At 46.7% G+C, this 23,462-nt stretch overlaps 2 protein-coding genes across 2 annotated transcripts; one reads left to right on the forward strand and one right to left on the reverse strand.

Annotated features, from left to right (window-relative positions):
• Positions 1 to 663: 663 nt before the first annotated feature.
• On the reverse strand, positions 664 to 3,122 carry LOC123187168 (protein PHOTOSYSTEM I ASSEMBLY 2, chloroplastic). The gene is made up of 5 exons (XM_044598951.1): positions 2,892 to 3,122; positions 2,613 to 2,689; positions 1,975 to 2,152; positions 1,360 to 1,452; positions 664 to 1,030 (listed from the first exon to the last, which is right to left on the reverse strand). Exons 1-5 carry the CDS (start codon positions 2,998 to 3,000, stop codon positions 900 to 902), a joined length of 588 nt encoding a protein of 195 aa, XP_044454886.1. The 5' UTR covers positions 3,001 to 3,122; the 3' UTR covers positions 664 to 899.
• A 6,096-nt stretch (positions 3,123 to 9,218) lies between these two features.
• Positions 9,219 to 10,093, forward strand: LOC123187169 (uncharacterized). The gene is made up of 2 exons (XM_044598952.1): positions 9,219 to 9,593; positions 9,702 to 10,093. The coding sequence occupies exons 1-2, from the start codon at positions 9,414 to 9,416 to the stop codon at positions 10,014 to 10,016; spliced, it is 495 nt and encodes a 164-aa protein (XP_044454887.1). The 5' UTR covers positions 9,219 to 9,413; the 3' UTR covers positions 10,017 to 10,093.
• The last annotated feature ends 13,369 nt before the right edge of the window (positions 10,094 to 23,462 follow it).

Raw genomic sequence — 23,462 nt, forward strand, 5'->3', positions numbered from 1 at the left:
GGTGCTGGTGGCGATGGCGCATTGGAACAAGGTCTTTCCAACCACTCCTTACCTCGATGACGTCTAATCCAATGCCGACGAAGGGTCTGTGAGGGTATGCGTTCCCATATTTGTTGGATCTCTTGGGATCTTGGTGCATCGTGTCAATTGAGGGAAGCAGTTGGCTGGATCTTGGTACAGTGACTTCGACCTCCTCTTTTGAGTTGTTTTGCGGTATGCGGCATGGCCAAGGTTTCTCCAATCCTCTGGGCTGGCGGTGAAGGATTTCTCAAGCTCCGGCGGGCGACGTACAATCAAAGGAAGAAGATGGCCAATACGATTTTTGATGTATTTTTACTTTTTGCTGTCCTGGTGTCTTCTCATTATACTATCATCTACTGTTTGCCTTGATAATATTCAAGTATTAAAAGAAAAAGGAGACAGAAGACCCCTGCTATTCTAGGCACGTGCAACTGAAGCTCTTTGCCGAAGAGCTCATTCTACAACCAAAAGGAGAAGGGCACCCAGCAGCCAGCACCCTGGTTTTGAAGGTCAAATTAAGGGAAGTCGCACGTGCAACTGAAGTGTATGTATTTATGAGCTCCACGGAGAAACTGATCGTTTGCCCTAAACACAACATTTCCACCACCCAGTGGGTAGACTTGTGTACCCATATACAGATAATTGGATGTCCATGGTCTCTGTTTTACTACATGCATGCTTTATCTCCTGTTTACGTGTGCATCCGACACTTGAACAAAATCATACAAGCTTTACGTGTGTGTCTCGCGCAAAAAACGTACTACATCCGTAGATCTAATACGCATCTCAAATTACAGTATTACACCAACACAAAAATCTTCTGCTTTCAAGAGGTGGCCCTATACTTCTGGCTATGCAGTACCGAAGATGCTATGTATCTACGAGCTGGGCAATAGCTTGCCATTGTACATCTTGTCCAGCAGCTCTTTGGCGCCCGGTCGCCGCAGGAGTCCTTTGTTGTTGGGCACGCCGGTTCCGAGACAAATTGGGCACACCAGTTTCCCACGGCCTACATCGACAGGCAAGCACAGATCAGAGAAGCATGATCAACCGGGACCATACGGCTTATAAACGACATGTAAACAGACAAAGAAAATGTATTCAGAAAAACTTTTATGGCCGTTTGTTGTTTGAAATAGGAAAGGGCTGACTTGACTGAAATGCAATGCTGGGTGCTTTTGGCTATTCCACGAAGAAAACTACAAACGGCCGATGTACCAGAATAAATGAATCTAAAAACATATCTTAGATGCGGAGAACTACACTTGATTCATTTACCAGAATTACTGATTCTGAAAATGCAGAACACCAAATCACTAAAGCACGAGTAAAGCATACCATAGCAATTTGGGCATTCTGTGAATTCGTAAACATCTTTTGCTCTCTTTCGGTTGAGGGCCTTCCATTTTCCTGTGCCACCACACATGTCACCTGAATCCAAATGGTTGAAATATCATTCGAGGGAATACATTCTACAAGCTTGATGACAGAAGTACCGCTAAAGTAAAACATTTGTGTGCCTAATTGGCCACTAAGTCAGAAAATAAGATGAAATCGCTACTGCTGTTTTCTTGTCATACACAGTGACAGGTGAAGAGTCAATAAGTGATAAAACGGAAATCATAGGCAATGCAGGAACTAACAAGAAATTGTCGAGTAAGGCCTGACATGAGTATGGCCAGATGATTTTGATTTCTCTGAATTGATGGAGGTAAAACAGGTGGCTACCAGCTCAGCATGTTTTGCTTTTACTGAATGTATTTCTGAACGACATACTTCTAGTACTACTGTACTAGTAATTACAATCAACGAAATTGTTCTTCACAAGCACAATTCCTAATAACACACTGCTGAAGCTGGAAGTCTACTCACCAGACTAATCAAGGGTCAAGGCATGGAACTCAGGAAGACATAATAACATAGAAAGAGACCAAGGTGATGCAAAGCTCTTACATATTATAGCACCGCCGCCACCGCAATTTCTGCATACAGCTTTTTGAATGCCAGGCTTGTTCGTCATGTCCGCGGCAAATCCTTTTGGCGCATAAAACGTTGGGCCCGTTGCACTGATTAATGTTACAGCACAGAGGCAAGCTAGACATCTTCGCCTGGAGCTAATACTTTCTTCTTCCTATACGAGAAGGAGAATGTGCATCAGACATGAAAGCAAAACGAGCCTCACAAAGTTTGCTGCAGAGGAGTAACAAATAAATAAACATAAAAAACCACAAATTGTTCATGGCCCTTTTGGTTCTTCGGTCATTTTATTTTCCAAAATGGTACTGTTCACCATTTGGGTATCATACATCTGACATTTGCCGTAAACATTTCTCAAGGATTCTTTAATTGTATATAATTTGGAATCCTCTTTTCTGAGATAAAACCTGACTAACAGGATATACATAGAGCCTGACTGGAGCAGAATATTGGTTTCTCAAGATGTTGCAAGACCGTAAGGTTCTGACTGTCTACTACCACTCCAAATATGAGATGAAAGTCTCTCCATCTTTGCCTAATCCACCTTATGCTAGTTAGATGAATTTGTATGGCTGAAACAGAGACAACTCAAAGAAGAGTAATACACGGCCAACCTTGGAATCGCTGGGAGGCTCGCTTCTCGCGCAATCCTCCTCTGAATTGTTGGAGCAGCAACTGATCCGAGTTCGCACTGAAACACACATAAGAAAACATTCTCAGCACCTAATTCAGCAGAGATGTCTCTCCTAAAAAAACCATATCCCCCCTCCCCCCAAGCAACCTATGAACTACAACCAATTCTGCCTATCTGAAGAACAAACTAATATCGGAGCCACCCAATTTGCAGCCCCGAAATGAGCACTCCCCTCCCCTGCAGGGATAAAAGAACTCACCTCTGCCCGGCCAGTGGGCGCGGCCACTGACGGCGGGGAAGCTCGGGCGGGAGCGCAGCGGCCTCGCCGGCGCCGGCGAGGTGAGGAAGTGGCAGCTGACGCCCGCCATCGTCGCGGCTCTGCCTTCCGCTCGCTTCTGGTGGCGTTGTGAGGACCGGAGGAGAGCGGGTGGCTCAGCCGTATTGGAGATTGGGGCCGCGCCACATCGCTCGGTCGGTCCTTCTGTCCGGGCCCTACCCTGGCCCGTTCGGGTCCGGGCTCGGCCCAACCCTACACTATAATATCTGCCGCGACCGCACAGGAAGACCAGTGACGGCATCCACCCACCCATCCATAGCTCGCGGCGGCGGTTGACCATGTCGGCAGGGAGCGAGCGCTCGAACGCGGCCTACGCGACGCCGGCGGCGGTGCTGGCGGACTTCTCGCGCGGATCCGGCCCGTCCGTCTCCGGCGGGGCCGCCGGCAGCGTCAGCGGCAGCGGGACGAGCCAGGCGGAGGGCGGGGCGAGGAGGAAGCCCTCCTTCCGCCTCGCGGCGGACGACACCAAGCCCATCCTCCGCGACCCGGTCCGTCTGCCCGTCCTCCGCACGCATGGATTTATTTGTCGCTGAATCGTTCCTGGTAGTGGCGGTGCTCAACTGATTGGGTGCTGCTCTTGGTGGTGTGCAGATCTCGCGGTCCGACCCCGTGGAGACCGAGCAGGCCGTGCTGCGCCTGCCGCCCTTCCCCTGACGCCTTGATGATGACGGTACGCTGCCCTGCCCCTCTGTACGGTGTACGCGGCATCTTGTGATTCTCTCTGTGCTACACCTGCGCTTCAGTGTTTGTGTGTGAACTAGTGACTGTTAAGTCATGAGTGATCAGGGTTGTGTGGGCAGAATAATCATGTGTCCAACAATTAGGCATGCTTCGCTCGTTGTAGGTCTCCTCTCTGCTTTTAGATTTTTGGTCAAGCATGTCAACTAAGAAAAATAGGAGTACATTTTGTGCCTCTGCCTTCTGATTTCGTACAGACTACAGACCGCTCAAGTGTTGGCTCGACTTGCTTAGCGTTGATGCAATTTATTACAGTAGAAAATGGAACCGACAGCATCATCATTTTGTTTGTAAGTTGTAACCGCCGTGTGTAATGTTGGCTTGTGACCGTCTCACGAGTTCTTATTAATAGCTCGCATACAACTGGCCGCGCTACAAGTTTATTGCTCGGGAATCAACATACTTAGATATAGGATGTATGGTGGAAGAGCGGAATTAAAATTCATTGGCTGCATACGCACCTACGTAGATACAGTATGAAACTATAACAGGCTAAAGGGATCTGATATGGGGTTTATCGATGGTACACAAAGTTGTCAGGTGAGTTCACTTTATTTCAGACAAATTAAAAACTGAATATATTGGTACATCAAGTTGTCGAACAAGTTCATCACTAGTCCAAAACAGTCCATTGTGGCAGAGTTTGCTAATCTGGCTTGATTAGTCAGCTCACAGGGTCTAATGTTTTGGAACCACTTTGCTGTGTTGTCGAATATGACGATCATGCGGAAGGTATGTCTTTTGGTATTGTGCCTTGGGCTAGGCTGACTCATGCTTTCTTTGCCAATTTTACATAAATAGGCACGGACCACAAGCTAGGCGCATGTGTAACTAGTGTGGTATATGGACTTGACCCATCTAGCCCAAACCAATTATATCTTATTAGCCGAGTGAAGTGGGAGGAGATGCCTGCAACCATGAATCATACACAGAAGTCCTCCATGGTGCCTCTGCTAGATGACGACCACTCTGCCCTGAAGTCCAGCTGCGTCACAGTGACGGCTCTGTATTTTAGGAACCCAGTGGTAGTGAACTAGTGGCTACTGACATCATGAGTGATCAGGGTTGTGTGGGATGTGTCCAACAATTAGACATGCTCTCTGCTTTCAGATTCTTGGTCAAGCATGCCAACTAAGAAACAGCATATGTTGCCTCTCCCTTCTGATTTTGTACAGACCGCAGACCACTGAATTGTTTGCTCGACTGCCGTAGCTTTGGTGCATTTGATTGCAGAAGAAAATTGAACAAACAACAGCATCATTGTGCTTCTAAGTTGTAATTGCCATGTGTGTGTACTGTAAGTCTTGCTGATCAGTGTTGGCGTACTGTGACCATCTCGCAATTTTTTTATTAAGATTGAAATTATTTGCATACAACTGGCCGTGTTAAAAAATTATTGTGAGGGAATCAACATACTTGCGTATATTATTATATAAATATGATGGAAGAGTGGAAAGGAAATTGATTGGCATTTGCACCTATCTAGGTCTAGAACTAGAACATGCTAATGGGGTCTGATATGGGGTTCGTCAATGGTACGTACACGAAGTTGTCAGGTGGGTTCATTTTATTTTATACGAGCTGAAAACTGAATATATTGGTATATCAAGTTGGCGGACAAGTTCATCACTAGTCCAAGACAGTCCGTTCAGGCAGAATTTGCCAATCTGGCTCGATTAGGCAGCTCATAGGGTCTAATGTTTTGGAACCTCTTTGCTGTGGTGTCGAATGTGACGATCATGTGGATAGTATGTCTTTTGGCATTGCGCTTTGGGTTGTGCTGACTCATGCTTTCGTTGCCATTTTACCAAAAAAGGCATGATCCACAAGGTTCATGTGTAACTAGTGTGGTATATGGGCTTGGCCCATCTAGCACTAACCAATGATATCTTATTAGCCGAGTGAACTGAGAGGAGTCGATTGGAACCATTAATCAGACATGAAAGTCCTCCATGGTTCCTCCGCTAGATGACGCCCTCTCAGGCTGGGCATTCGGTTAGACCGAACCGATTTGTCTGGTTCCTTGGTTTACTTTGGCATTCCGTTTCTAGATTTTAGTGGCTGATCAGTATTCTGAGAAACCAACAATTGAGATTTTGGTCCATCAAGAATTCGGTTCAGTCATCTTAGCCGAAGAGAACCGAGATTGGCAGAGTTGAAGAAATCACAAGTCAAATCTGTAGCAAGAAACGACGAACAGAAATCAATTAAAACCGTAGAAGGAATGGTAGAAGGATGTGCTGCAGGATATCGTCACACGTGGGTCATCGCCCGTGAAGGAGTGATGCTAGTGAGAGCCATGTGCGCCACTGGCCGCCATCCAGTGGGAGCTATGGGCGCCGGGTGCATGCCGGTGGCTCGTGGGAGCAATGGCCACGCTGGTCGCCGCCACGTGGGAGCTATGGGCGTTGGGTGCCGGTGGCTCGTGGGAGCCATGGGCGCGCTGGTCGCCGCCACGTGGGAGCTATGGGTGTCGGGTGCCGGTGGCTGTGGGAGCCATGGGCGCGTTGGTCGCCGCCACGTGGGATATATGGGTGTCGGGTGCCGATTGCTCGTGGGAGCCATGGGCGTGCTGGTCGCCGCCACATGGGAACTATGGGCGTCGGGTGACGGCGGCTTGTGGGAGCCATGGGTGCACTGGTCGCCCCCGAGTGGGTGCTATTGGCGCTAGGCATCGCGACAATGTGGAAGCTACGTGTTGGAGCCTTGGGCCTCGGCTGCTGGGATTGCGGGTGGTGGACAAATCCACAAATAGAGATGGCGGCTCTAGGTGATGTGTGTGAAGCCTCGGCTGCAAACGGGCGCACACCCCCGCGTCAGGCTGGGCCGGCCCATCTAACTTGTCTTCGTTTGTGTCTTAATCCGCAAAAAGAAAGGCGCTGCTACGATTCAAACCAAGTACCGCTCCTGTGAAAGAACGCCAGTGTAACCACGCGGCCGCCGGGAGGGATCTAGTTACCTTTTAATATTTCCATCTATTATTCATTCTCCTCCCATTTTTTTCGTTCTTTTTTTGTCTTTGTCTTGGTCCCATGAATTGGTTCGCAAGTACATGAACGTTTTGTCAAATCGATGAACTTTTTTTAAAATTCATAAACTTTTTTAAAATTTTGATGAACTTTTTTTTAAATTCGATGAACTATTTTTCAAATTTGATGGACTATTTTTGAATTTCGATGAACTTTTTTCAATGTCGATGAACTTTTTTTTAAAATCGATGAACTTTTTTTAAAAATTGATGAACTTTTTTCAAAATCGATGAACATTTTTTGAATTTTGATGAACGTTTTTCAAATCTGTGAACTTTTTCTCCAGATTCGTGAACTATTTTTTCAAACGATGAACCTATTTCAAAATCGATAGAATTTTTTCTCAAAATCGTGAATGTTTTTTCAAAATCGATTAATTTGTTTCGAAACAAATGAACTGTTCTGTAATTTATGAACTTTTTCCCAAATGTTTTGAAAAAAATTAAAAATCAAAGCGCTACAGTAGTGTACTTAAAGTCCTTTTGCCTGCATTTGGTCAGTAGCACAACGAAGCTCAGGTGGTTAGCATTCTTGTTCGTTGTTCTAACGGCGAGAGTTCGATACTTGCTGACACCGAATTTCTTTTTGTTTTTGTGCTTTTTTTCACGCCCCTGTAGATTGTTGCTGGGCCGGCCCAGTCGGACCGGGTTCGGGCGCCGATACGAGAGGTGGTGGGACTGGGCCGGCCCAGCAAAGTTCCATCGGTACAGGGATAGCGCGAAAAAAGCGAACAAAACATAGCGGAAATAGGTTCTCAGCGAAGATCGGACTTGTGCCGTGAGAACAACGAACGAGTATGCCCAACCAACTAATCTAGTTTGCGGCTTTTGAACAATTAAAGGGCGAACATTTTAAGTACATTCCTAGCCGCGTAATTTATTACTGTAGCGCCTTGATTTTTATTTTTTAAAAACATTTTGGAAAATGTTCTTGAATTACAGAAAAATTCATTTGTTTTGGAAAAATAATGATTTCGAAAAAAGTTCACGATTTGATAAAATGTCTATCGATTTTTAAAAAAGGTCATCGGTTTGAAAAACAGTTCAGAAATCTTGAGAAAAAAGTTCTCTGATTTGAAAAAAGTTCATCAAAATTCAAAAAAGGTTCATCGCAATTGAAAGAAAATTCATCAAATCTGAAAAAAGTTCATTGACATTGAAAAAAGATCATGAAAGTTCGAAAAACTTTATCAAATTCAGAAAATAGTTCACCGAATTTGAATAAAAGTTCATCAAAATTCAAAAAAAGTTCGTGGATTTTGAAAATAAGTACAGTGATTTGAAAAATAAGTTCACCGAATTTAAGAAAGTTCATGGAATTTTTAAAAAGTTCATCGAATATGAAAAAAATTCACCGATTTGGAAAAGTTCATCGATTTCGAAAAAAAGTTCATTGAATTGAAAAAAGTTCACTAATTTTGAAAAAAAGTTCATCCATTTTGAAAAAATTTCATCGATTTGAAAGAAACTTCACGAAGTTAAAAAAACGTGCACAATCTTGGGGTAAAAAGTTCACGCACTTAGCAGAAAGGAAGAATGAAAAAAGAAAGAAAAAAATGAACAAAATCCTTTCCATGAAAAAAGAAAACATAATCAATATAGAAGAAAAGGATGAAAAGGCTGTAAGAAAACACTGGTGGAGTGGTTATGGCAGCGCGCATGTACTGGTGAGATCACCAGTTCGAATCTCACCCACGCGTATAGGGTTTTTTGCGTTTTATAAACAGAAACAAAATATTTGTCAAAAAAGAAAAACAGAAACAAAATAAAGAAATGGGCCGGCCCAGTGCAGTGGAAGGGGTGTGCACCCGATTGCCGAAACAACTAAAACGGGCGCTTAAGGCGCCGTTTAGGAATTGCCGTTAGGAGCTCCCGGGAAAGCTTCATGGGTAGATAAAAAGGCTGGGAAAGCTTCATGGATGGCCTATTGGAGTTTTTTTTATGTGGGTGGCTATTGGGCTTAGCTTTTTCTTAATTTAGGCTTAGTTTTGTTGGCGTGTACATAATATTCGGTTAATTCGGTGTACCGAGCTGGCCGAAATCATCGAAGCAATTTCCGTTTTTGATGTTTGCTAACCGAGCAAACCACCGGATATTCCGTCCTCGGTTTTTTTGGCTTCGCTTACGATTTTTTTTGGCTTTGGTCTTTGATTCTCGGTTTTTTGCCCAACCCTATCCTCCTCTGCCTTCCCACACACATGATCTCCCTCCGTCGTGCCTCCTATGCCTCATTCGTGCCTCCAAGGACAATGTTGACATCAGTCAACCATTTTTGATTGGCAAATAGCTCCCATGCATCGTCGTTGGTGTGAATTGTTTCTCATGCGACGTCGTTGGTTGTAATAGCTCTCATGCGACTTCTGCGTTGGAAAAAATAGCTCCCATGCGACACTGCTGCCTAATCCAAAGACACATGTTTAAAACTCGAATCAGGTGAGCGGGACCCACAGCATGGGACCCACTAACTTATCCAACTCAGCATTGGTCAGGTGAACGAGACCCACAGCGTGGGACCCACTAACTTATCCAGGTCAGCATTGGTACAAGAGGACACCGAGCCTTGCCCCGAGCCGTGCAGCACCCGAGCCCATCCTCCCCCCTCCCCCCTCCCCGACCGTTGTTGTTCTTCTTCTCCGACGGCGACGCGTAGCAACGCCGTTTCGGGCCGCGACCTAGCAATGTCGAGCTCCGCTTCAGCCTCCCGCCGCTCATGGCCGCGCTATGGCGCAGTCCCCATGACAAGGTGCCCTGCATGCCCACGTATCTCACCCCTGAAGCAGCTAGTCACAACGACCGACAAGAATGGCAACCTTGGGCGGGAATTCGTGAAATGCGAGAGCAAACCAGAGCAGGGAAAGGTGAGATTTTACTTCTCAATATGCCAATTTTGGTTTTTGTCTCCCAATTTTATATTTGCCCAATTTTTCATCGGATTTGGGATTTAGGGTTCATCTTTCCAATTTCAGAAATTGAAGCAATGCACCCATTTTGAGTGGCTAGATGAGTACATAGAGCGGATTCAACTGGAGGGTGTATCAAGGGAGCTCGATTTACCGTTGGAGGCGGAGAAGTTGGGCGTTTGGATCGGGCGCGTCTGGATCTGCCCATTTCATTGGGGCTACTGTGGGGGATGCAGGAGTGACGGCAGAGCTGAAGAAGCTGAACAAGCAGATGAAGAAACTCATCGAATTGCAGAAGCAGGGCAATTTGATGGGGCTGATGGCCGGACTTTTTTATGTTTGTGTAATTGCTCTCGCATTTGTTTATGTGATGATAATTAGTCATAAGTGAATAGATTGGGCATCATTTGTAATCGTAATGATATGTATATTTGAATAAAAGTGTTGCGCTGTACGAATTCGGCATGTCTTCTCCACTCTGTTTCGGCCCCGTTTTTTCAGTTCTTCAGTTCGTCATCAATTTCAGTGGTAGAGGGAGAAAAGGAAAAAAAAGGTTCGTCCACAGTTGCCCGAAAAGGCCAGGCCCATATAGAAGTTAGGCAGGGCCGAATAGAACATATCCAGGCCCATTGATAAAATAAGTGTAGCTAGTGCACAAAAAAGTGCACACGGTCATTGACATCGACATATCTTTTCGGCTTTAGTTTATTTCATAAATTTTAAGTTTCCTGCAGTCACCTTTTTTGAGATAACTCATCTGATAATTATTTGAGCTATTTTTATGCATAAGCTATCGTGTCCGATGGTAGGGTCCCGTGTTGTTTCGGCTAAAACAAAAGGTTGGTTCTAGTTAGCGGTCTAACTTGCAGTCTTTGTGAACCAAAAAAGTTGCAATTGTTTGGTTCTAGTTTATTTCAACCAAGCACCATTTTTTTATTTGTGCTATGGTGTTTTCAAAGTTTTTACTCGTGTGTTTCAACCGAAAAAGGTTGTGCCCCTCCCAAAAAAAAGACATCTAGTGTGCCCCTAGTAGCATCTCCTTACAACATAGAGGGGCATCCCCTTACAACATATAGTGCATAAAACATAAAAGAAAGATAATTAACTAGACACGTGCTAACAACAACTTATATGATTGGATCATGTTTTAGTGCATTTTTTAGTACACATGGCCACATAAATAAAATGCAATGGAGAAACTAATGGAGAAACTTTAGGCCCGAAAAAACATTAATAGATAGCACGATAGAGGGGCATCGGGTACCCTAGTAGCATAGATAGATAGAACATATAGAGGGGCATCCCCTTACAACATATAGTTCATAAAACATGAAAGGAAAATAATTAAAACTAGATAGATAGAAGACACGGGCACACACGCCCGAACCAACACAAACACAAGCTAGATAGATAGAAAGACTCGCACTCGAACAACTCCTTGGCCCCTCCTCCTTAGCCGGCGCCCCTCAATCGTCGTTCTCCGGCATCTGGTAGGGGAGGGTGTGCATGCCGTTGGGGTGAGGGAAGATGTGGTGGAAGTTGGTGAAGATGTTGTAGGTCGTGAACGCGATAAACTCGCTTCCACACCAGAACACCTCGCCGAGGAGGTGGTGAGCGTCGTAGGGGTTGGTGAAGGTGACGTAGAGGCCGATGACCAAGCCGTTGGCGTTGGCATCGTACTGCTCATGGAGGTGGAACATGGGCGGAGTGCCTGGAGGGAGGTGGCGGTAGCCGGCTTGGAGGAAGAAGCCAGCCAACTCTCTAGGGCCCCTCCACCTTGAGATGGCCCACACCCTCAGGCTATTCTCGACGATGACTCCGGCCGGGTACTCCCTCTCCGGCACGGTGCGAGGGCGACAGTAGGTAGGGCCGTTGAACTGCATGGTGGCTCGAGTGGTGGATTTGGCTCGAAAAGAAGAAGGGGAGGAGGCTTGAGAGATGAGTGTGAGAGGGATGAGGAAATGGTGCCCTTTTATAGCCACGTTGCAGCCGTGGTCAATGTGTACACGGTGCCTTCTCGATCGTTTTCTCTTCTCCGTTCGTACTGGCATAAGTAATTGCGGGCGTTAATTCAAAAACGGCGGGCAGAGCATCCAAAGAGGCACGGGCGGCACATGCGAGATGCATCGTTTCGTGCACTTGCATCGGCGGTGACGCCGCGTGTGAAACAGGCCTGTTCATCCACGCGTGACACTGAAAAAGGAGCTGCACCACCGAAGCGTCCGTCCCGTTCAAACATGCATTTGTTAAAATAGCTTAGATGCGACGTACTTATACGCTGCGCCCCTGCCGTGCTTTACTGCGTCGATGCGTGCATGCAAGCCCGCATGCAAATGACTAGGCTGTGTCACAGCGTTCACGAGCACATAATAGCTAGGCTGCGACGTTGCATGGCATGCATGGGACAGGGATGGCCCACATGTCATTGACCCTCTCGCATGCAGCCCATCTCCCACCCTCTCGACGGCCGTGCGCACGCACGCCAGGCTCTGCCAGGCCCGATCCGCTCGGCCCAACGGTCACTGAGATGCTCCCCCGCTCAACGTTATCTGTTCGTCAGAGAGAAAAAACAATGGCCAATCAGATTGGAGAATCAGGGCTCCCATGGATCGCCCCCGCGAAATCCTTCTAGAAGGCCTATCCGACGGCCGCAGTTTGGCGTTAGGGTTAGATCGACGGTGGACGTTTGGCGCTAGGGTTACATGGGTTTTGGAGGCAGTCAACGGGGTTTTGAAAGGTTTGACCGAATATTCAAATGTGTATAACTAATTCAAAAAAAATCTAAAAAATGAAAAACCTGCGCATATAGTCTTTTTATGTTACATAGTTATGATATAAAACGATAAACTTGATCTAATGATCTTTGCATGAAAAAACCTTCATAAACTTCGTATTGATCCTATATAGGTATAATATAAGCTAAGAAAATCTTTTTTGGGTGATTTTGAGAAGGTCGAAAAAAACTTGCTTAGAAATGGGGCCGTTTTCCCTTACTTTGGAGCCTGTTTGGATAACATTTTCAGTGACTATGAATTGGACTTCACAAAAAGGGTTGGATTTATGAACTAAAATGCATAGTAGTACATAAAACAATGCAACATCACAGAACAAACAAATGAACTCCAAAAATATTGGAGATAGGTTCAAATTTGAATCTCGGTTCAAATTTGAATTTTATTTCAAGTCAAATCAACATCATAGCACATAAGTTTTCACATGAAAGAACATAAGTTTTCACATCAAATGACAACAAACTTAAGTTTTCACATCAAATTTGAATGATTTCAACTCTATTTCTTTTGCTTCTTTCTACCATTCGATTTCTTCTCCTTTTTTCCACCGTTTGGTTTCACGGCGCATAGTTTGTTGATGCTGATGCTCTTGCTTTTTGGCCCCTTGGTTTTCTTGCCAACTCCACTAGCCCCCCTCAACTTTTGCACCCGACCATGTCCCACTTCTTCAGTTTGCACTTCTGCAGATTGAGTAGATGGCACACATTGTTCAACTACTTCAGTTTGCAACTCAACACTTGGCAGCACAACCTCCAAACATGGCAACACAGCTGTCAAAGCAGATTTGCATGGCAGCACAACAGTTGCTTCATCTTCAACATTTTCAGATTGCCCTAGCGCCTGCAAAACAGATTCAGTATGCATCACATCGTCCAAAATAGAAACACTTAGCTCATGTTCAGCAGTAACAATTTCAGTTTGCTCCATATCTTTGTCACCAAACATTATCTGCTTAGTGCTCTTCCTTCTAAAGCCATTCGGTCTTGCTTTTTTCATTGGCCAGCATTGTTCAACAACAAGAGGTGGGACTTTTTCTACACGCTTCCTCCTAAAAAATAAAGCATTTGACTTTGTTAGATACTAGAACATGTACCAAAATCAAAAACTTGCAAAAACAATAACATAAACATACTTTGGCCTCTGAGGAGTGTAGATGCACTTGGATGAACCAATTCTGTGCCCAAGTACCTCACACAACTTGCACCTATTTTTGTTACCTTTTTGAGCCCTTTTGGGCTTATCATTCTTTTCCTTTTCCTTTTTCCCCTTCTTACTACAACCACCTTTCTCAAACCAAGCTTTGAATCTGCTCTGTTTAGGCCTCCCAGCCTTTCTTCTAGTGTGACATGGGGACACAAGGTAAATTCTATTTCCACCTTAGGCCACTGAGATTGGTCAGTCAGTGCAGGAATTGGACTTGCATATGCAGCTTTGAATTTTTGTACTGAATAATACTCATGCAAATATGGGTGCATATTTAACCTGGGTTTAGGTGCCAAAAAAAGTATGGAATGCTCACATGGTTTTCCAGTGTGTTGCCACTCTTGGCAAGTGCACTCATGCAACTCAGTATTTACCATATGCCTCTTGCCACTCTTTGTATCTCTAACTTCAGCACCCCACAAGGAAGATTTCTCAACAGATAGATGTGAAAGATTTCTACTCCTGTTGACCACCTGTTGTACCACTGCTGGAAGTTTGTCCCCTTCCAAAATATTAGCAAATTTTCCTCTCAACTTCCACAAACGCATGATCATGATCCTTATTTGGTCCACCATGTCATGCACAGGCAAGTCTTTCAAATCCTTCACTTTGTTGTTAAAACTTTCTGCCAAGTTGTTATTGATATGATCATATTTTATGGCAGTATTAAAACCTGATCTATACCACAACAGAAAATGGTGGGTGTTCAACCATGAAGCAAATTCATTATCACTACATGATGCCAATATCTTACCAAGGTGATAGGAATGTGTCTGTCTGGTGTAGGATCTTGCTGCTGGCCACATGCGCCCAAATTCATCTCCTTTGAATTTCTTTATCAGATTCATCCACATATGTCCAAAGCACTCCCTCTGCTCAGCATGGGGGAAAACATTTTTTACTGCATTTTCCAACCCTTTACATGCATCTGTGTGGATGGCCAAAGGAGAAACTGGCCCTATGCATCTTTTCAGTTGCATCATGAATCATATCCATGATGCCTCTGTCTCTGATTGAAACATTCCTATTGCAATTGGGAACATCCAGTTGTGTTCATCTAGAGCATTGCATGCAGCCAACTGACCATTCCACTTTTCAGTCAAAAAAGATGAGTCTATGCTCAAATATGGACCACAACCTGCTTTGAATCCATCTATGCAAGGCTTCAAACACATAAAAACTTACTGAATAAAACCTTGCCATCCTCTGTTACCTCTGTATCTATCTCCACCACACTCCCAGGTGACCTCTTCTCCACCTCTACTTTAAAACTATACAACATCCTAAATGTATTTGTCCAGCCCATACAATGATTTCATGGCCCTTTGTTTTGCTTTCCACACTGTGGTATATTGCAGCTGGATGGGGTACAACTTCTCCAAGTCAACTTTAAGCCTCTTTGCAGTAGTGTTTGGAGTCTTGGCTAAAATAGGAGTAATCTTCTCTGTAACCCAAAGCTGTGAGTTCATCTTTGAAACTCTCTGTGAAGTGGTCATACATGTATGCTGGTGTCGTATTTGATTTACCCTTACTGTACTTCCATCAGGTTATAGTATGGCAGACAAGTACCATTTGCAAGGATTGCCACCACCATCATAACCTTTGCACCGAGCATAATTTTTTTTCCGATCGGTCCACATAGTCTTGGCATCAAACTCTTTTTTCACTGCATAGGTCCTGAAAGACATCCTAAACTCCTTCATGCTTGGCCACAAATTTCCCACCTCAATAATTGGGTTCTCTTTGTCATACAAACAAACCAGCTCATTATCATCTGCATCATCCACATCATCTGCAGCCTTTCTCATCAGCTGTTCTTCATCCTCATTTGCATTTCTAGGGCTTGTGTTACCATCAGCAGGCAAAGAACTGCCATCCTTCTCCTTATCTTTGTCATCAACTTGAATGCCAAACATTTCGGCCATATCAATGTCAGATATTGGTGTAATGACCAAATCTGTTTTTTCATTCAACTCTACTACATTCCAGTCAACAACAATCTTCCTAGCACCATGGGTTCCCTCCTCTCCATCTGCATCAATCCCTGTATCTTCAGCTACTACAGTCGGTTCAGTCAACAATGCCAACATCTTCTTTTGTGAAACCCACTCATCATCTTCCACCCGTGCAGCCATCTTTGATGGCACATAACCAACTCTGGAATGAGTTTGCAGATCAATTAGCTCTGCATAAAATGTTACTTGTTTGCTTGTCCACCCTTCTTGCTGATCAATTTCACCAACCATGGATTCTCCATCTTCAATTCTCACATATTCACCATTATAGTTATCGAAACGTTGCAGAGATACCTCTTGTTCTGGACCCCAAACAATACTCTCCCCAATTCTCTCCACCAAATTGCCCACGGCCTTCTCCTTCATGCTCTCCAATTCCTGGGGATCAACATCTGCAAATTCGACATCCAACCTCACGGTGGTATCTCTATCAATGTCTTGGACACTGCCATCACTGAGCTTGGCTTTACAGGGAAAAAATTCCACTATAATTGCGAATGTGGTGGCAGAACCTGAACCTCCCCTGTTTTGTCAATGGCAGGCAGCGGCGGCAGTGTAAGCGACAGTTACCACCAAATCGAGTTCGATTCTAAATCGCCAAGAAAAGAGGGTGGCATTACCGATTTGAAGCACTGTCTCCTCGCTCCATCTCATCCAGCCCTCGCTTCATCTCCTATCCAATCGAGATTCTGAAACGCCAAGAAATAGGAGCAGCATGAGGCCACAGATTTATCCAAAATTCAGTGGAATGGGAGTAGTGTTTGGAAAATACTCACTCGCAATAGACGCTGCAGAGAAAGGCGCTCCACCACCGGGCTGCAGAGAAGAAATAGCCCCCGGATCCAATAGAGCCCGATTTTAAATCGCCAAGAAACAGAGGGCAGCATGAGGCCACAGATCCCCCAAAATTCTGGGGAGTGGGACTAGGGTTTCGGGCTCACCTCGCAATAGCTCTACCGCTGGCGAGAAATGCGCTCCACCACCGCGGAGAAGAAACTGCTGCCGGAGAAGATGCTTACGGCGGCGCCGCTCGCCTAGTCCAGCACGGGCGAGTCGAGCACGGTCACACAGTCATCGGTCGAGTCGTGGACGGTTGACTCTTGACTACGTGGCCCTAGGTGGACCCCACCATTCAGAGCACATAACCCCCAGTGTCCTAACCAAACCTCAGCCTAACTAACAGCCAACTAGCCGCGTAAATGGGTTGTCTTGCTTGAGCTATTTATGCGTTGGGAGACGTCGCATGAGAGCTATTACAACCAACGACGTCGCATGAGAGACAATTCACACCAACGACGGCGCATGGGAGCTATTTGCTTATTTTTGATTTGTGGTTCCGTTGAGTGCTTCCTCTTGCCACTCAACTATTATGACCTCTTCCTCAATAGGTGACACTACAATATGTTGGTATGTGGTTTGGGATCTTGTAACCAAGACCACCACTTTGTTAATTGCATCATAATACAAAGTACGGTCAGTGTCTTGTAGTTGTTACAAACACTTCCAGACTTGTGAGAGGCCGCCTACTCAAGATTTGGCGGCATGCTAGCCCCCGGAGGCCGCCGGCCACAACCATAGACGCGCGAAGGGCATTCCGCGTAGAGGGAATTTTTCGGATACTTCTCCATCACCAAAAATTATGAAAAAATATCATCGTTCCTATAGCACATGTGCCCACGTCGTGCAAAAAAACTCATGATTTTATCGCGCTCCGAGTATTTAGTAATATTGACGCCGCATCGTTACCGCAGAACGTCTACTACCGTGTCATCGCCGTCCGTGAGGGGGGGCCACGCACCGGAGACGCGTCCCGCCTCTTCGGACATGCCACCACACCACCCCGCATGTATGAGGGCCCGGTGCGACGCTCCGGTGGCATTGCTACCCCCAGTGCCCCCGTCCCGCCTAACCCTGTAGCATTTGACCACGAGATCTAGCCCTTTGACTTTGCACGGACGGACTTTGACCAGTGGACCTCCCCACCCGGTTGTGTTAGGTCAGCCCATAGGAACACTTTGGAGCAACATCCGGGCCAGACCCACAGCAAGATCCCCTCCGTGTAGACCCCACGCATCCGTTTCCCCTCTCCAGGTGCCGGCGGCGGCGCCGTCCGTGAGGGGGGGGACACCCCGGAGATGCGTGCCGCCTCTTCGGACATGCCACCACACCACCCCACATGTATGAGGGGCCGGTGCGACGCTTCGGTGGCATTGCTACCCCGCAGTGCCCCCGTCCTACCGTGTAGACCTCACGGGCGTGGCTGCCGCCGTGTCCCGGAGGGACGTCGGGCCGACACGGAGGGTATCTTTGGGTGGTTGCCAGAATGGTGTTGGGGGGTGCAGCACATGCCGTAACAAAAAAATAAAAAATAAAAAATGCCATAAGAAAAAAATTAAAAAAAAATGCAAAGTATCTATGCCGACGGCTTAGCCGTCGGCATAGCAGCGCACATGTCCACGGATCGATGACGTGGCAAAGGGGCAGGCCTATGCCGACGGCCAGGCCGTTGGCATAGGGCCGACCTTATCCCCTTGGCGGTTCGCCCCCACCACCCATTCGCCATCCATCTCCCCCTTCCTCCCCGACCCACTCCCGCGCCGCGCCGCCCACCACCTCCGCCGCCCGCCCTGAGCACGCCACCGCCGGCCCCGAGCCCGCCGCCGCCCGCGCCTCCCCGCCCCGACCCCGTGCCGCCCCGCCCCGCCCCGAGCCCGCCGCCGCCCGCGCCGCCCCGCCCCAACTCCGCGCCGCCCCTCCCCGACCCCGCGCCGGTCGCCTGCACCGACCCCGCGCCGCCCCGCCCCGACTCCGCGCCTCCCGCCCCAACTCCGGCCGCCCTGCCCCGACCCCGCGCCTCCCCGCCCCCACTCCGGCCGCCCCGCCCTGACCCCGCGGCTCCCCGCCCCGACCTCGCGCCGGCCACCCCGCCCCGACCTTGCGCCGGCCGCCCTGCCCCTACCCTGTGCCTCCCCGTCCCAACTCCGGCCGGCCCTCTCGAAGGTGATTTTTTTGAAGTTTTTAGTGTTTTTTAGTAATTTTGTAGCTTGTTAGATATATATAGTTAGATAGGTATTTAGGTAGGTATTTAGATAGTTAGATACATAGTTAGATAGATAGTTAGATAGGTAGATAGTTAGATAGATAGATATATGTTGGTTAGATGAGATGCTATATAGATAGATAGTTAGATAGGTAGATAGTTAGTAAAAAAATTTGGTTAGATGAGATGCTATATGTTGCATACCTTGAAAAAGAAAATTGGTGACGATGATGAATATGTGATGGCGATGATGAATATGTGATGGCGATGATGAATATGTGATGACGATGATGAATATGTGATGACGATGATGAATATAGGTAGTAAAAAAATTTGGTTAGACGAATAGGTGATAATGATGATGATGAATATGTCATGACGATGATGAATATATTGTTAATGTTGTTAGTTTTTTTGCCTACATGATGCAAAAATAAATGAATACATGTTTAAATGTTTTAAATATGCTCTATGAGTTGTGATGTTCTAATTTTTTGTCGCGATGGAATTTGCAGGCTTTGTGGTTTCGCATTTCATTGGAGTGACCGTTGTCCGACGTGTTGGTCCCCCTGAGCATCCCTCTGCTGTTCGACTACTTCCTCTACAGCCGAGGGTGAGCTACAAGTCCATCTCCTCCAATTTTTCATATCACTAGATTTCATTCTCAAGTCAACTGACGTAACCTAGGCATCTCCCATCCGAAAGGGTTGCATCGACGAATATGCATTCAATTGATTATTTATCACCGTAGCTCTTTTGGATTGTCCAGCGTTTTCCATGGACAGCCCGAGGATGTGTAGATTGGGTATGTTCTCCATGTTCTACCCCGTTCTGAGACAGGATTTTGGCGGCGCCTCCCCATTGTTCTCCGGAGCACATTCTCTCGGCTATTTGCCGAGACGTGTATCTGGAGAACAGCGGGGAGGTGCTGCCGAAATTTTGTCTCGGAACGGGGTAGAATGGAGAACGTACTCAATCTACACATCCTCGGGTAGGATTAGGACCCATCTTTATCTATTAGAGATGTAGGTGGATTAAACGCGGTAGAAACTGAAAATTTGATGTGATTAATTTAAGTGAATCCTTAATTATGTTGTGTGGGTTGCAAAAAAGCAGAGGATGGCAGATAATCAGTGGATGTACAGTGGTTTTATCCGTCGGAATCGAGTAACATCAGAGTGGATCGCGAAAACCGATGTGTATTTGAAGGAGATATTCCGTCGTCCAATGAGAATTATCCCACCATGCCCCTGTGCGAGATGTGCCAGACGTCACCGTAGAAATCAGACGGACATGAGTGAGCACCTTCGCACGCACGGATATATGCCAAACTTTGACATGCCGCCGATAAACATAGCCGAGCAGGACCATGGTAGAGAGGAGGTGATGCGACAACGCATCGATGGATATGAGGACGACGGGGTCAGGGACATGCTAGATGATGTCATTGTTGCAGAAACGGCAAATGCGACACCTTCAAAGAATGAACCGGAGGAGCCGGAGGCAACCGCAAAGGCCTTCTTGGAGGTCTTGGCCTCGTCGAAGAAACCTCTTTATGCGGGTGCGAAAATATCTCAGCTGGACGCCATCTCGCAACTGATTGCAGTCAAGGCTGAGTATGGCTATGCTCTATTCTGCGGATGGTGTACAAGTGGTAAGATGCCATGCCCAGTGTGCATGCAGGCTCTGCAAATGATTTGGCTGAGTAAGGGTGGCAAGTATGTAGCCTTTGACCTGCATCGACAGTTCCTCCCTCCAGACCATCCAGACAGGGAAGACAAGAAGAACTTCACGAAAGGCCGGGTTGTTCATGAAGTAACCGAGATTCCAACATTTTCGGGGGCAGATGTTCTTGCTCAGCTAAAAGCTCTCAAGCCTAAAGTCAAAGGCAAAGGCAAAGGCAAAGCCAAAGGCTTCGAGGGATATGGTGAGACGCACAACTGGACGCACATTACCCCCTGCTCGCAGCTTCCCTATTTCAAGGACCTCAAACTTCCTTACAATATTGATGTGATGCACCGAAAAGAATGTGGCAGAGTCCCTTTTCCACACGGTCCTCAACATTCCTGATAAGACGAAGGATAACGTAAAAGCTAGAGCCGATCAACAGAGAATTTGTGATAGACCACGCCTGAACATGAAGCCTCCCACAGGCGGTCGAAAAAACTGGTTCAAGCCAGATGCTGACTTTGTCCTTAAACCGCCAGAAAAAGAAGAAGTACTTATCTGGCTGAAACAAATTTTGAAGTTCACCGATGGTTATGCATCGAATATAAGTAAGGGAGTCAATCTTTCAATGGGCAAAGTGACCGGCCTGAAGAGTCATGACTACCATGTATGGAGTGAGCGGATAATGACGGTGATGGTTCGAGGCTATGTCCCCGAGCATGTCTGGCGAGTGCTTGCCGAGCTTAGCCATTTCTTCCGCACGCTCTGTGCTAAAGAAGTAAGTAAAGAGGTGATTAAAAAATTGCATAAGAAGGCACCAGAGTTGATAGTCAAGCTAGAGAAGATCTTTCCGCCAGGCTTCTTTACTCCGATGACACATCTCATTCTGCACCTCACGAACAAGGTATTGTTGGGGGGCCCTGTGCAAAATCGCCGGCAGTACGGCCCTGAGAGGCAGAACAGCCGCCCCGATCCCAAAACTATAAATACTGGAGTGTACATCCCCGGTCAAAATTCAGTAGACTACTACGGAAGGGTACAAAATATATACAAGGTTAAATTCCGCCAGGGGCGTGAGACCCTAAGTCTGCCTGTGTTCAAATGCCGATGGTTCGATCCGCGGGAGGGGGTAAAACATACACCTTCCATTGGTTTGGTCGAAGTTAAACCATCAACCATCTATGTCGGAGCCGATCTCTTCATTGCGGCTACCCAAGCTACACAAGTATATTATCTGCCTTACCCATGCCAGAAAGTGTATCTAAAGGGTTGGGAAGTTGTGTTCAAGGTGTCGCCACATGGTAAGCTACCAGACCCGAATGAAGACGATTACTACAACATTAACCCCATGACATACGAGGGAGTGTTCTATCAAGAGCAACCTGATGATAATGACGATGATGTGGTTAGAAACGATGACGCTAGACCATTGGGTGATGATGATGTGGGCCCAAACGTTGACGATGCACGGAATGATGGTGAGACCATTGTCAATGAAAATGACATACTTATGCTAGAAAAGTTAAACGAAGACGCTGACGACGAGGAAGAGCCTCCACCTCCGTCGGACAACGAAGATGATATGATTGATAGTGATGATGAGACGGACCGAGAAAGAGGTTACAACAGTGATGATTCATATGGGTTCTAGCAGATGTACGTTTCAAGTATTTTTTTCTATAGTTTAGGAATATGCCTTTTTATGCATTTTTATTAATGTGTTTATTATCATGCCTTTTCCTTCATTTCATTAATTTACTAATTGCCTTTTCTCTTTTCAATGCAGGTTCGTGGAACATGGGCAAGGGGAAGGCCGACGGTGTGGGTTTCCTACGCAAGGTCGTCGGCCTGCCTAGTCAGAGTGGTCGAGCACGTAATCCTCCCCCTCGGCTACTTGACGATGACTCCTCACAGGGAGGTCGAGGGAGAGGTGCCCCTAGAGGAGGAGGGGGCGGGGGGAGAGCCTCTAGAGGACGAGGTGCTGGGGGAAGAGCCACTACAGGGGGTCGCGGCAAGAAAGAGCGCACCCTCACCGACTTAGGGGTGTTGTCTTAGAGGCCCTCCTCTAGTGAGGTACCCTCCTTTAGTGAGGTACACTCTAGGGAGGAGGAGGAGGAGGAGGTGGTGGTGGTGGTGGTGGAGGAGGAGGAGGTGTAGGAGGAGGCAGGCGAGGAGGAGGAGGAGGAGGAGGTTGGGGAGGAGGTTGGGGAGGGGGAGGCAGGCGAGGAGGAGGGTGGTGGCGGGGATGATGTGGTGTCGGGAAGGGGGTTGACAAGAAGGGGTGGCTGCATGGCAACGCAAAGCTACCAAAGCAGGTTCCTGCTACTGAGGAGCAGAAGTGGCTCATTGAGCCCACGGGAAAAGAGTAAGTGGTTCATTATTTTGCTTGTCACATGCTTATTCCGGTTGTTATTTATTTTGCTTGTCACATGCTAATAGTTCATTCTTTTGCAGCAACTGGATATATTCTAAAGGGGTCTGTATTCCCAACGGCCTCATCACCGTCTTGCTGAAGTTATATTGGTCGGGGTTGTACTGTCCTGATCCAGTCAGGCAGCCAGACCGTCGGGTTTTGGCCACGAGCTGGGACCACTGGGAAGCGGCCCGCCACGCGGACCATGAGACCCATACCAAGGCCGTGATCACTACTTTCTGGGTGAGTTCTCTTTAGAAGCACAAGTCCATTCTAGTTTCATGAATGATTTAACTCATGCGTTCTTCCATTCTTGTTTCATGCATGATTGTAGAAATTCTATCGAGTTCTTCCGGAGCACAGGGCTAGAGCGGACCAGATTGTGCTGCGCCAATGCAAGAAGAAGGCCTGCCAGATGCAGTACGAGGTGCGCTATGTGGCCATCTCCACATACTACCACGACGTTCTTGGTGTGAAGATGACCAAGGAAGAAGCGCGGAGGATGGGCATTACCTTGGAGAGGCCCGAGTTCTTGGCGGTAAGTATAAAAGATTTTTCATTATGCTTTCATATATTATGCTTTCATTATGCTTTCATTACCATGTGGTACATTATGCTTTATGCTTTATGCTTCCATAACACCAATTTAGACACACCTACATGCCATTATGCTTTTATTATGTAGGTGTGTCCAAA

The sequence above is a fragment of the Triticum aestivum genome, chromosome 2A, assembly GCF_018294505.1.
Source record: "Triticum aestivum cultivar Chinese Spring chromosome 2A, IWGSC CS RefSeq v2.1, whole genome shotgun sequence".
In the NCBI taxonomy this organism is placed as follows: Eukaryota; Viridiplantae; Streptophyta; class Magnoliopsida; order Poales; family Poaceae; genus Triticum; species Triticum aestivum.

Coding starts and splice junctions, on each gene's coding strand:
- LOC123187169 (XM_044598952.1), top strand. CDS start 9,414: ATGTCGAGCTCCGCTTCAGCCTCCCGCCGCTCATGGCCGCGCTATGGC. Junction 9,594..9,701: donor GCAAACCAGAGCAGGGAAAG/GTGAGATTTTAC, acceptor TTCCAATTTCAG/AAATTGAAGCAATGCACCCA.
- LOC123187168 (XM_044598951.1), bottom strand. CDS start 3,000: ATGGCGGGCGTCAGCTGCCACTTCCTCACCTCGCCGGCGCCGGCGAGG. Junction 2,690..2,891: donor CGCCCACTGGCCGGGCAGAG/GTGAGTTCTTTT, acceptor TGTGTGTTTCAG/TGCGAACTCGGATCAGTTGC. Junction 1,031..1,359: donor AGAATGCCCAAATTGCTATG/GTATGCTTTACT, acceptor CTGTCGATGTAG/GCCGTGGGAAACTGGTGTGC.